The following is a 14854-nucleotide window of genomic DNA, read 5'->3' on the forward strand; positions in this document are numbered from 1 at the left end:
CATGTGTAGTTATCAGCATTTTACTCTCCTATGGGACAAAAGACAGTATACAAATGTCAGATTTACTACTACTGTAAATGTATAAACAGGCAAAACTTTTTAATATCACCTTTACTCAAATGGTCTTTACTTCTACAGCACATGAAAACACTGTACGTGATTATGTCTTACTGCTCATAGAACTGTATACTTTACTAGGGATTTAGACTTGGAAACACTTCAGATTAAGAAGATCACTGAGAGTCCACTGAGAGTAACACACTAAAATGTTTTCATACGGTCAGTACTCAAGCATTTTGTTAAGTTCATTTCCAAAGCCGTTTCATTAGCATCACTGTCAAAACTAACTTGGCCTAGTTTCAGGCTGGAACTTAAAATATACATTTAAACTGTATTATTTTTGCAATAGATTGTAGCAAGTGAAAGCCCAATATTTATTTTTTTCCTTTTCTTTTCTCCACATTTACATGGAGTTGGTAAAATATTTTGGGATTGTGAAAATGGAAGGGGACATGCATATATACTCCGCCTCAGTTCACAAAAAAGTTACAATTTTCGGTGAAAACTTCAGAATGTAATGTAGGAACAACGTACCGAATAGTGATTTTTGTGTTATGCTGGAAATCTGTGCTGTCCGTATAGCATTACCTTATCCGGATCAGGTCAATCTTTGTGGAATAATGTTCTCTAAAAAAAAAAAAAAAAACAACTGTCTCTGTACCCTGCAATCAATTCAGTAAACAATTTTTATTGTGATATAGTAATAGACATAATCTTCAGTTTATACTAAAACTTGAAGTGATTCTCAAGCACTTATAGCCCGTATGATTCATGACTTCTTTCTATTACAGATCCTGACTTCACTTACCTAGGAGGTATTTTAAATCCCATCCCAGGTCTAGTATTACAGTAACAATTTCTTTATACATTAAATTTTAAATTAATATCATGCTGTATTTGACTGCAAGGTATATCTTCCCCTAGACTGCCAGTTTGAGCTCTCAGGAGCTGATGGAATAATACGTTCTAGTCAAGTAGAACAAGAAGGAAAAACAAAACCAGGACAAGCAGTTGACTGCATATGGACAATTAAAGCTACTCCAAATGCTAAGGTGGGTTTCATTCATATCTTTCAACATATAATGGGTTTCCAAGTCATTAGTAACAGGTAATAGTCACTAGCTCTGATTTGCATAATGTCTCACTTTCAGTGAACCGAGTTACTTATCAGTGCCTTAAGAAATCCAGATAGAGAATTGTTCCTGAAATTAAATTTGTAGAGCAAGTCCACAGTCTTGTCTTCTTGTTATTTGAAACTTAAAATACAAAATAACCGAACACTGTTCAAGCAACAATTTTCATGGGCATTTGACTTGTACTCTGGTTTTATTGGAAGATGGCAGGCAAAGATGCTAGCTAACAGCTTTGATAAATTTCCTTAAATCTTGATGCCACATTTAAAAATTTTGCCTCCAGCGTTTCTATTGGAAAATTTGGTTTTGTTCAAAGTCAAAAGAACACGTACCTGCTTCTCCCCAGTGTAATTCACAATCCAGCACCTCAAACCCCACTTTCAGCAGTAGCCTTAGCTAAAATGAAAAGCTTTAGCTGGAAGCAGCTGAGAAATTGTCTCTCCTTCTTTTCTGACTTAGCTATATGATCACACCCGCTTAAAGTAACACAATAAAATTTGCTAGAGCTTTTCTGCCCAAGCCCTAAAGGGACATAGTAGCTGTTCAACCCAAAAATCAGCATACATTACCTGGGTACCTGGTATTTGTGATTGTGCCTACAGAACTAGAGACTGATCAGGTGAGCATCACTATCATGCTCATTAAAAACAACTTGAGCTTTATTGTTAGGGAGAAGGATAAAATTCTATTCATAATTCCAAATATAGCCTGTGCAACAAAAAAAAAATAGCTATGTGTTTCAGAGACATAGAATGGTTAATAACTTAGGAGTTGCACTGAAGAATACATACTGTTTTCTCCATATAGTATACACATCTTTCATTTTGCTGCTGTGTGTGTATTAAGGCACATACCACTGCTTGTATGTACATAAAAATTAAAAAAATATTTCGAAGCAGTAGCTGCCAAGATGACAAACCTACTCTATGCCTTCTTACGTACCCCTAATGGTTAACTAACCAGTCCCGTTTACCAACTTCCAAATTAAAAGTTCAAAACCAGCAACCTAAAAGATGGTAGCAAGAGGACAAGACACAAAAGAAACAAAAACTTTATTAATATATTTGAGCCTTTGAGGAAGCGACTCAGCTCCCAGGAGCCCTATACTAGTCTAAGTAATAGCAGTTCTTCCAGAAACAATGATAAAATCATTTTCACCCTACATTGCCACTTGAGTGCACCAGGTCTTATCCTTAAGTATTTTAATAAATTATTGAATGTTGCCAGAAGGCAGAGTTATAGTTTGGTCAGTCCTGAGATTAGATCAGCATCCTAAATTACAGAGCTAAAACATTACAGAAAAATAATTCTTAGTATTCTGAGAGTAGCTTCTCAAGCTTCAATTCTGGCAGAATTATGATGATAAGACCCATTCGATCTGATATGGTGCAGTCTCTTGAGAAAAATAAACATAGACATTTTTAATTTCCTCAATTTGATTTTGCAATGAAAATAAATTTTTAAAACTGACACAACTGCAGCAATGAAAGGACTTTTAAAATCTGTGTGACAGATATTCAGACATACAGAGAATAGTTCTACTTAAAAGTGTCTTAGTTTATTTTTAACTTCCCTTGTAATTTTGCACCAGATACATGAAGTCAATCATTAAATGAAAATACCATCTCTCAGCTCATATGCTAGCACTCAACAGCTCACACCTGTGTTTGTGAGGTAAGACATCAGTGGAAGACAGGTTCTCAATGCAGCTGAGAACAAAGACAGCAGGAGAAAAAAAAAAAAAAAACCTGAAGAAAAAAATGTATACGGAAAATCACACAATAGTGAGATGAAGCATGAGATAATATGGCACAAGCTGCACCTTTTAATAGTGTGCAAGGGGAGACAGAGCTGGCAACCTGCCTCTGGAAAACATTGGAAAGGAGAAGTCAAGATGTGCAAGTGTTGCCTTTTCCTGTGCTCACTATTTTACCATGTTTTCAATAGAGCTTGTTAAGTGTGGTTTTTGGGGGGGAATATTTTTTTATTTCCCCACCCAAAGTTGGTTGGTTTTGTTTTAGTGAATTCTTTACAATTCCGTTTTAAAAGGCTTTGTTTGTAGCTGACATTAAAAGGGAGATATGGCAAAAGGGGCAGGAAAAATAGGTAATACGGAAGTTGTAAGCATAGTATTAATCTACTGTTGTCTTCCCTGCTTCACAAGCTAAACAAGACCTGGAGATTTTTGTCATTAGGCAGATGCATGAAAAAGCATACTGTCCAAAGGTCCTTAGAGCCTGTAATAGGAGCCTGAGAAGCAGTTGTAGGCTGTACTCACTCAACATACATCCAGTCCACACCTTATCTGAGGAGCATGGTGAAGAGGAGAAGCATCTCTTCCCCACAGAGCAGGAGACCTCTGCTTCCACATGGATAGATTTTTCTCTGTCAAAATAATGCCTATCTGGGGAATTTTTGAAGTTTAAGGGTGGCCTTTACAGCATGCCTAGGTGACAGAGTTACACAGTTCATTTAACTTCCCCTAGAATTTTGAGAATCCCAATAAAACCATTCCAGAGATTGAAAAGGCCTGTGGTTTTTCCTGTAATTCTAGCTGAATTACAATCTTGCATAAGTTTCCTGCTCCAGCAAAATAACTTTTTTATTTTCCAAGTGCCATGTTGGTCTTCCAGTTTCCTTGGTGCATATGTTCTAACACATACACTGCCCTCTCTTGAATTACATTCCTGCTTTTAGAGGAATTAAGCATGGTTTAGCTTATTAGCACATCCTAGATAGACAGCTTTTACTTTTCTTCTGCTTCCATTTTTATTCACATGACTCCTGACTTCATGGCTTGTGTCTTCCGTAACAGTGCTATGGTTCAGTAATTAGCTTTCATTCTGAAGCAACAAATTTTAATTTTTCTTCAGAGCGTTTCTGACTAAACTCCTTCCCTCATATTTTAACATTGTTGTTAGGAATTAAAAAGGAAGAAAGGAGAACAGGCAAAATACCATTACAATTATTTCAGCACATTTATGTGTTTCTCATATCTCTTCTAGAGTGATAGGCTGCACATGTAACAGAGCTCTTTAGGGCTTTCTTCAACAAGTGTGTTGGTTTTCACCTTTTTTTTCCCTCAAGGGGACTAGAAATGTGTCAGAGTAAATTATTAAGTAAAGATTGTTTTGGGGAGGGGGTGAAGCAAAACGGACACTTAAACTTCAAGTGGTACTCCACATTTACATTTAATGAGAAAATGTAAGCTTAAAAGTGCTGTGCATTGGGAGTTACACATGTGTAAGGGGACACAGCATCTCCAAGATTTGCTAAGAAAGACTGTCTTTTCTGTATTACTTTTACTAGAGACATTAATTTCTCTTTTCTAACAGATTTATATGCGATTTCTCGACTATCAAATGGAGCATTCAAATGAATGCAAAAGAAACTTTGTTGCTGTGTATGATGGAAGTAGTTCTATTGAAAACCTGAAGGCAAAATTCTGCAGTACTGTAGCAAATGATGTCATGCTGCAGACTGGGACAGGTGTGGTGCGGATGTGGGCAGACGAAGGCAGTAGGCTAAGCAGATTCAGAATGCTGTTCACTTCATTTGTGGATCGTAAGTAGATTTTAAAGTGTCTGTTCTCCCAGGTACTTCAGGATTTAAGGGAAAGCATCAGCTTTATGTTATGCAGCAGGAATACATGAAAAGATTGTTCCCATTTCCTTCATGTACTGGCATCTAAATTAAATACTTGCTTTATTACAGTTATAAGCATGGTTCCTGAAGAAAGGCTTTCCTCCATTCTTAAAAGGTTTATTTTTCATTTTAAGTCAGTGATAATAAAGCCTTAGGCTGTGTCTTTCTCATGAAGAGTTATACAAATGAGCACAGACTTACTTTTTAAAGACTGAAGTGTGCTGTCCCACTAGCCCTCATCTTCCGGTTCCCTGCCAGCTGCCACAGCAGGCTTTTCTCAAGACCGCACAGGATGTTTAGAAGGCTAGAGAACATGTGTGACCCCACAGTGTCTGGAATTACCTCCAGTTTCAGATCTGAAAGTACATGCACTCCAGCTACACCTAAGCTGCTACCTCCTTCTCAGATGCACCTGGCTTGGAGCAATCCCACATGTGCTCCCTTAGCAAAGTCCAGTTGTGTTGCACAACTGTGGATAAGCAGTTAAATTCAAACTATTTAGGAAGGCTATATTAAAAGCAGAGCTGTAAATGCAGACTGGGTTTCTGTTTGGATCCGACAGCCTGGGGTGGAGATAGATAGTCTTTATTCCCATTGTAAATGAATATGTTTCTTGAAAGTGTGCTTTTTGTGAGATCTTCTTTGAAGTGGTTTCTCTCTGATCTGACTGGAATATATTGCCTCCCATGTTTACAAAGAACGACATCATCCATATTATAGAACCTGAAAATAAGTGGCATCTTCAAGACTAAAGTAGAATAAGTTCAGGACTGCAGAGCAGATCTGTAATACATGGGGAGAGCTGAATAAAGCTTATCTGCCATTTCAGGAAATCAGACCTATGCTTATGCCAAAGGTTTTCAAAAGGCTGTGCTTGAAAAATAAGTAGTACAGATTTGCTCTCAAAGAAATACCTTTTTTGACAGAATTAACATGTCTGTAGCTCATCCTGAAAGGGATCCTGGTCACCACCTTGCAAAAAAGTTTAGGTTATAGATAACAAATGCATTTTATATTCTGTCCGTAAAACAGTAAAATTTCAACACAAGCTAGAAGTTAGACTTAAGAGTTGCCCAGAGGGGTTGTGGAGTCTCCTACACTGGAGATATTCAAGGCCCGCCTGGACAAGTTCCTGTGTGATGTACTGTAGGTTACCCTGCTCTTGCAGGGGGGTTGGACTAGATGATCTTTAGAGGTCCCTTCCAACCCTTGGGATTCTGTGATTCTGTGAAATAGCTAATTGCTTGCATTGCCTAGATGGAGTAGTAAACAATTGCATGGATCAAACTAGTCTATTGTTTAAGCTACAAGAGGCAGTTTAATAACAGATATTGTGCTTAAAACTAGTGCTTACCAGTAGCATTTATTTCAATATAATTATTGATATTAGTAGTAGTGCAAGTTAATGCAGCTTTCAATCTAGAAAATGCTATGAACTTTGCCAAGGAAATTATCTGTTCATATTACAAATACTGGAGTGGGGTTGGGTTTTTCTTCTGTTGAGTTGAGGTTTTGGGGGTTCTTTTTGTGGGTTTGTTTGTTTGTTTGGGTTTTTTTGAGTGCAAGAGATTGAAACATTAACTACTCCTAAAGCTAGATAACTTTGCCAACATACAATTTTAAAGCAACTCAAAAGTCATTGGCAGAAGAAAACCTGAAAAGGTATGTGGGTTTTTTTATTTATGTTCTAACTTGAGAACTTTTTTATTTATGTTCTATCCCTATCCATCTTTATTGGATAGGGTAATTGAAAGGTATGTGTCTGAAAGATGTTTCATGTATTTTTAAATTATCTAGTGATAAGCAATTTTTCTAACTGAGAAAAGTGAATCTTTGCTTATCTTATTTTCAGATCAGTAGGCTATTTTTCGTTTCTACCTTACTAATGATTTGTAACTATATGAAGCCAACCACAAAAAACAGTCAGTATTTCTGAAATGATTTACATAAACGCACTAATTGTGGGCGACAGTCATCTAACACACACCTAGTCCTGCTTGCAGATTTGACTAATTCAGCTAATAGAAATGTTAAAAATCCATGTATTTGATTTGTGGCTCAATTCAGTACATGAATAATGCTAGATACAAAGAACACTGTGAACATTGCACCAGTCTTAGGCAGTTGTTATGAGCCCAGCTACGTCCTTGAAGCCCTGGGGTGGAACCAGTCAGTCCTTGTGACTTGTAGATTTAGTAATCCCCAGATAAACAAAAGGAAAATTAAGTCTATTTCTCCTATCTTTATGAACTTGTGAACAAAAGCCATACCCAAAAAATGTTAAGGAGACTGCACAGAAATGTAAAATGGAGACTGTGCTGGCATATGGAGAAGCCAGCAACAGAATGCATCATCCAAATATATGAAACAAAGGGAATGTGTCTTACATTATAATTTTTCCTCTGCCTCCAAAAGAACTACAACTTGATACAGATCTATACTAGAACACCAGCCAGATACACATGGATCCATGACAATCACTCTGGACACAAATTTCATAGGTCCTCCTTTACGTTGGTCAGAAATACTTCAGTAGGTGTTATAGCCTATTACATACATAGCCTTTTTAAGCTATTCTGTTTAAATGATGAGCCTATTTATCCTTTACAAAGTAAAGTCTGGGCAATCTTTCTTTCCAAATTCAGGAGAACCTACCTACTCCTTTTTCTGTCACTGAGACTCTGAAGCCTCACAGAAGGAGTGAGAAGCGCTTTATTCAGGATTAGTCACCCTCCTCTGTTTTACTCTTTGGGTTTTGTATTGTTTTTCAGAGAATCCAGACTTCTCAAGAATAAATTCTTCCTATGAAATCAAAGAGAATATCTATCTACCATGTATCTTTGCAGTTTAATGTATAACTGACTTCACTCAGACATTTATATAATAAAAAATACCATATTACAAAGACAAAGAGAAAATCATTTTTTTTAATAGTGCCCAGAATTCATAAAGAATTCCCCATGCATATTAAGTAACACCCTGAAAATAATTATTACTGGTTTTTAATATATATTTTTTAATGTCAAGGAGCTATACCAAATGTTCACAGAAACATAAAATCTTTAGGGCAACTTTCTAGTTAAAATTATTTCTACAAATTTCTAACTATGTATAGATAAATAGATAAAAAGGTAAACTGTACTCTCGCAGTCCCTGCATTAGCTCTAACAGGAGGATCTAGGAGCTTTGGTTCACAAGCAAGAATGACTTAGATGCCTCCAGTTATTGAAATCTCTTGCAATTACTGAAACAGTCCTCCACAAGCTGAAATCTGATTTACCTTAAGATATTAATGGGCTATACATGCATATGTTCAGGAACTGCTTCACAACATCTGCATAGCAGATGCACAGCAGACTGAATAAATATATAACTGGTGATGAAAATACGATTTTTAAGTATTTAAAGGCAAGTATTTTAAAGCAAAGTATTAAAGTATTATTTGAAAGGCAAGTATTAAAGCCTTCTTCCATTATCCATGGTATGTGACTGTCTCTATCTGCTACCCATTTTGAGCAAGAATTTTTTTTGTAGCATTGATAATGCCCTTGCCAGAAATCATGTGACAGGAGTGAATCATCCAATAATTAGTGATGTGCAAGAAAAGTGTTTAAAACGGGTAAAAAATGAGTACACATGTTAAAAAAAAAAAAAAAAATGAAAAAGAACACAACAGGAATTTGCTAGTTCCATTGCTGTGCATTGATTACTGAAAATTCCTAATGTTTTCTTTCTCTTCTCTTCTGCAGCTCCCTGCTCAGGCAACACTTACTTCTGCCATAGCAACATGTGCATCAATAATTCTTTAGTGTGCAATGGCATTCAGAACTGTGCATACCCTTGGGATGAAAATCACTGCAGAGGTGAATATAATCGAAAGTATAGCCTTTGTGAGCTCAGTTGGTCAGTTTGCCTTTCAGGAAAATCATGAAATCGCTTTTCCTGGAAATATGCCTAAGACAGATATTCTACTAATCTCAGAAAGATGTTCCAAATTTTTTATTTAAACTCAGGAGATGCGCAGGCATCTTGAATATTGATCCTGCTGCTTTATTATTATATTACTTCATCTTCAACATAAAGTATCTTATTTTAAAAGGATATCAGCTTAATAGGAAATAAAATGTAGTATTTGCCAGGTTGCAACCTATCCATTTCTGAATTTTAAACAAAGCGAAGATTGTAGGGACAGGTAATATCTCTTAGAGAAAAAAATACAGAGCTTGAAAAAGACAGACAAGCCTTCATGCATAAAAACCCTGTCTCAAGCAACAGTCTTCAAAGAGAAAGACAATTTTAAAACACTTGTTTTAAGTTGTTAATCACAGGGTATCTCAGAATAAATGCAGCTGCTGCATATGGTGTGAAAATGGGTAGGAAGAATTGTTTAGGAAGCAGGAGTGATCTTTTTATGGAAAATGGACGGATGTATATCACTGCTCTTAGAACACGGGGCACATGAGTATTGTTTAAATCATCACAGCTACAGGAAAAATGTGTCTCAGTATCAGGTTTTGTAGGAAAAAGAGGAAACTGTTATTCTGCTAAAGTGCAAATATGTTCATCTGTGCTTCAACAATCGCTGAATTTTCAGAGTTGAAACAAAACAAATTTAAGGTCAACAGTTTCTCTTGCTAAAAGAAAGCAAGAAAAGAGCACATGTGAGCAGGGTTGTTTGTTGGTTTGGTGGGTTTTTTTTGACAAAGAATGGCATAAATAGGTCTGCACACATAACTCCAGAAGCACTTAAATACTAACTCCATTTTGAAGAGAAATCAACCCTGCAGGAAGGGTAAAAACCTTCTTTGTGGAAAATCTTGAAATCAGATGGCTTTTCAACACACAAATACTGCTTAAATATTTAGTAAATACATATTAAAAAACTTACTTTTAAATTTCATTTGGAGCAAACAAAAAAATACACACCACTAATAAATACTCAAATGCAAGGTATATTCTGGAAGCTTTCCAGTTAACAAAGCTGATCCATGACTCCCAGGTTTTCAATGTAAAAGTGAGCTCCTCTAAACAATGCTTAGCTTTGTTAATATTCAGTATCCCCTCTGAAGTGCAATTTCTATATCTCTTTCTTACCTTTACCAACCACTTTCTAGAATCTTGCCTGGAATCCACACTTCACTCACATACTGCAGCATTTAAAAAATTAATTCCATTAAAACCGTGTCATAGCATGAAGAAAATGTCTTTCCCAGTATATTTGCAAATTACTATATATGGTGCTGAATAACCTACCATGCTTTGTGCTGAATACAGTCTAAATTCTGCTGTAATACTTGCACATCAAATAATGAAGAGACAGCTGAAGACTTCATCTGTATTGCCAGCGTAGGCAGACTGAAGAGAGGCTGCTGTAACCGAATAAGCAATATCTAGCCTTAAAAAGAAACTTCTCACAGCTGTGTAAAATTTCTGCCAGCACCCAGAGTTCTCATGTAGTCCATACTGATAGCTAACAAAACCTGAGCATATTGTGAACTAAGCCAAGTGGCACAAAAACTGATAGGAAAGTCAGTTGCATGCTCTTTATTTAAACAGACTGAAGAAGACATCACCTTTTGCATGACAACTTTTTCACCAGAGAATTAAGAAACTTAGACACAGATGAGAAAACTGCCTTAGTGCATTCATACCTCCCACAATGTATGGTTACAGTGAGATCTAAGCTAGGCATGTTTAAACCATGACAGCAGGAGAAGGGGCGTATCCTCCTTCACATTAAAAATACAACTGCAACTCAGAGTAGACAGTCAATGCTCTGAAGCAGAGCTGTGTTTCAGACGTAATTTCTTACTAGCCAACTCCTTGGGAGTCTGTTTAGTATATGGATTGTTTCAAACAGTATAGGGTGGTACAGACTCTCTCCAAGCACTGTGTGCGGAGTATTTAGGTGTGTAATAGAGACATCCTGGAACCAGATATCTGAACATAGGATGCAGCATCTAGGCTACTGTATTTTCTTCTACATAGTTTTAAATGCTTTCCTCCCCCTGCAGAGGACGTTGCAGAGTCTCAGCTTAGAATTCTGTAAGTCCCCTAGGACAATCATAGAATCCCAGACTGGTTTGGGTTGGAAGGGACCTTAAAGCTCATCCACTTCCTATCCCCTGACATGGGCAAGGACACTTTCCACTAGATATGGTTTCTCAAGGCCCATCCAGCCTGGACTTGAACACTGCCAAACAAATACATTTACAGAACTGAAATCCAACTGGAAAAATTTAGTCTTCAAATACAAATTTTTAGTATGAAAACCATCTTGTTCTGATGCTGCCATCTTGTGTGTTTCATATGAAGTACTACGTGGACTCCATATGAAGTGCTGTATGATTTGGGTTAGTTTGTCTGTGCCTGTTCTCCCCAGCCCATCTCGGGGGGTTTTTTTGGTTTTTTTTTTCTTTTGTACATCTGACTTGATTACTGAACTGTTAAACGTGGAATACATCTATGCTAAAGCTCCTTGTATTGAAAAATATATAACCAAATTCCATAATAGACAGTCCGTCAGTTTCCAAGAGACACAAAAGCAAATAGTACAGTCACCTTCATATCATTATTATGATAATAGATTTCACTTTTACAGAAAAAAAAAATCATTTTAAATCTAGGTTTCCTTCTACTGACATCAATGGGAATCTTACCAGCAGGAGCAAAACATGGTAAGGTAGCTGTTCATTTAAGCCTACTTGTACATTTTGGAATGTAAACTCATGGGTAGAGGTTCAGGCTTGAAGCCACATCCCAGCTGAGTCAGTCTACACTGGCCACAGAGTTCCACCCACCCCTGAAATACTGTGTAGTGGCCACTACTGCAGATGGAGAATTAGACTTGCTGAACAAGGATTTAGCCTCCAATGCCAGTAAGTCATTCCATTAATACAGCACTTATATGGCAATCATAGCTTGCTTTGTTTTAATGCATGATCAAAAATGTGAAAAATCATAATACCCTTATCATAGTCCTCATTTTTTCTTTGCAGAAAAGAAAAGAACTGGATTGTTTGAACAAATTACCAGAACTCATGGAACAATCATTGGCATCACATCAGGAATAGTTTTAGTACTTCTCATCATTTCAATTCTAGTACAAGTAAAGCAACCTCGCAAAAAGGTTATGGCTTGCAAGACTGCATTCAATAAAACTGGCTTCCAGGAAGTATTTGATCCTCCACATTATGAACTGTTTTCACTACGGGACAAAGAAATGTCTGCAGATCTGGCAGATTTGTCAGAGGAACTTGAAAACTACCAGAAAATGAGACGCCCTTCAACAGCTTCCAGATGCATTCACGACCACCACTGTGGCTCCCAGGCCTCTAATACAAAACAAAGCAGGACAAACCTCAGCTCTGTAGAGCTTCCCTTCCGCAATGACTTTGCTCAGCCTCAGCCAATGAAAACATTTAACAGCACATTCAAGAAAAGTAGTTACACTTTCAAACAAGCGCATGACTGCCCTGAGCAAGTCATAGAAGACAGGGTGATGGAGGAGATTCCATGCGAAATTTATGTTCGAGGAAGAGAAGATGCGGCACAAGGTTCATTATCTATTGATTTTTGATTTCCTAGTGAAGGCGGTATCAGTGTCTACAAGATGCTTGTGTACAATAACAGTGTATATATTAAAAGTGTATTATATGCAGTGTGTGAGATACACTTTTAGCTTATTATATTTCATTTTACAAAAGTCTGCATAACTCTTTCTGAGAAATGGTGGATTTTCTCCCATCTTCCCAAGATACCTATCTAGTGGAGGAGTAAGACAGACTTTGCATGAAAATTATAAGTAAAGGATATTGGAAGAAAAAACCCAGCAGGTACTAATCACTGAGGACTGAAAACAATGATTACTATTCTCTTCCTTATCTAATTTTTTTCTTCTTTAGGTGTCTGCTTTTCAAGACAATTTTAATACCTCAGTTACATAAATAAAAGTAAAGTGCACCACATGTATGTCAACATAGGTGTCTTATTGTATTTGTCAAATTGAAAGTAGTGTTAAGTGCCAGTTAAGAATCAAGAATAGTGTTACAGCCATGTTTCATCTTGCCTACTGTTTATATTGCCTTTAATTGTTAGTTCCTCACTCTGCTTTGTGAGAAGTGAAAAGGATTACTGCCTTTTGAAATACTGAATCACATGAATTTTAATACAGTTGAACATACGTAATTTTGCAGCTTGTGGTTTAAACACAAGTTAAGTACTCATGTTAGTCTATACACAACAATATTTTTTCAAGAAGGTTTGGATTTTAAAATATTCTGCCATGTATTACAGATCCATATGGCTCACTGATTTCACAGCTCTGTAGTTAGAAAACAATTTTGTTCCTGCCTTTTCCAAGTACTGTCATAAATAGGCTGTACTGTACATTTGTTCCTTAAATAGCTTTTTCATCCATATTGCAGCAAATCTTCCCTACTGAAATCAGTGGTAATACTTTTAGCTCATGTCCTACTTGCCTGAAGAGAACTGCTCTGAGGTCTGTGTGACTACCAGGTACATGGAGATACTGGAGACAGAGAAATCACAAAGCAACTCTTGATTTACCCTTGGAACATTTGTTACACCCCTTTAATCCACTCGCAAAATTGCATATTTCATACCTTTTTTAATAGTGGTTTGGACCTAATTTTAAAATTTTTACAATATAAAAAACTTTTTAAAATAATTCTCATTGTGTTTTTAAACTTTTTATACAGTTTGATACTGTACAGGCTATTTATTGAAACAAAATCTAACAGCTGTACAGCAGGCTTGTTTCAGTGTCCCTGTTCACAGCTCAAAGTAATATGCAGTGCCTGCTGTGTACATTGCAATTTGCCAAGAATACTTAATATGACTTCTACATTAGCCTACATTTTAGTCCCTGGCTTGTTTGGGTTTATTCTGGTATTTTGTTTTCAGGAAGCCTTTCACTAAAGGTGACCAACCAGCATGTACTGGGCATATCCTTTATTTACAAATGTATGTAAAACCCTAGTGCTTGCTGTGCTGACTATCATACACAAAAAAAAACCCAAAACTTTAATATACAACCCTAGCAACTGAAAAATCTTCTCTTTAAAATAAAAAATTAACAACAGCTGTAATAACAGATTTCCATAAGAATGATTTTTTTTTTTAAATGCATATGCAAATGCTTAGAATGCAAGAAATGAAAGGGGGGAAGAAAAAAAAAAGAGGATTGAGGAGAACTGCGTACCTCCAACATTTCCCAACTTAAAAATTAACCCAGTCAGATGTCTAGAAAGAATTGAATTTGAAGTAAAAAATCAGACCTGTAAGGCTGTATTCTGGTGTCAGTTTTTGTGTTGATCCCAGAGTGTATTTCAATTCGAGAGAATGAAAATGGCCATTATTTTTAGATGCACTTCATGCAGGTGTGTTAAAAAATCTACCTGAGCTGACGATTTTTGAGTACGTAATGAAAACATTTCTTGATAGATTCAGTTTAACTCTCATTGATTTCAGTAATAAATATTTCACCACAAGCTGTATGGTACAGAATGTTATTTGTGACAGTCTGTTAATTCTGGATTCTTTCTACAAGTAATATGCAGTTTTGCACAGGTCATTTTTATCCATATAACACTTGTAAGTGCTAGGTGCGCATGATTAAGTTTTCTTTAAGGTATATTTGTTCATGTGATAAAAATAATGTGATCCCTATTCTTTCCTAAGTTATGTTGTCTTTGAGCAGTATACCGGTAACAATAAAATAAACAGCAAGCCTGCAAAGCCCAATTTCATGGAGAAAAGGGGGAAAGCTCTATTGAAGAAGTTCCCAAATGGCCTGAATAATGTTTCGGTCTCTGTTGTAACTTTTTGATTACATGGTCAGAACACGGCTGCTTTCGGCAGTTTTTATACCCCAGAGAACAGAGGTGAGCTTCCATAGCCAGTCATGTATTCTGTGCAGAACTTTTTTCCAGTATCCAGAAGCCCAGCTCTACAAGCTCCTCTTTCTCCACTTCCTTGCTGTGTAATCAGTGTTT

The 14854-nt window shown here is 36.6% G+C and overlaps 1 protein-coding gene across 2 annotated transcripts in view; it reads left to right on the top strand.

The window, feature by feature from the left end:
• Positions 1-14587, top strand: part of NETO2 (neuropilin and tolloid like 2) — a 31614-nt gene extending 17027 nt beyond the window's left edge. The window contains exons 5-9 of one of the 2 annotated variants that reach the window (XM_065662846.1): positions 852-896; positions 985-1112; positions 4529-4757; positions 8588-8701; positions 11837-14587. In XM_065662846.1, the coding sequence (XP_065518918.1) occupies positions 852-896; positions 985-1112; positions 4529-4757; positions 8588-8701; positions 11837-12417 (1097 nt within the window). In that variant the 3' untranslated portion in view covers positions 12418-14587. The remainder of the gene's footprint in view (positions 1-851; positions 897-984; positions 1113-4528; positions 4758-8587; positions 8702-11836) is intronic. The other variant, XM_065662847.1, reaches the window with a different exon arrangement.
• The last annotated feature ends 267 nt before the right edge of the window (positions 14588-14854 follow it).

This window comes from Lathamus discolor, chromosome Z (genome assembly GCF_037157495.1).
Source record: "Lathamus discolor isolate bLatDis1 chromosome Z, bLatDis1.hap1, whole genome shotgun sequence".
NCBI classification, from domain to species: domain Eukaryota; kingdom Metazoa; phylum Chordata; class Aves; order Psittaciformes; family Psittacidae; genus Lathamus; species Lathamus discolor.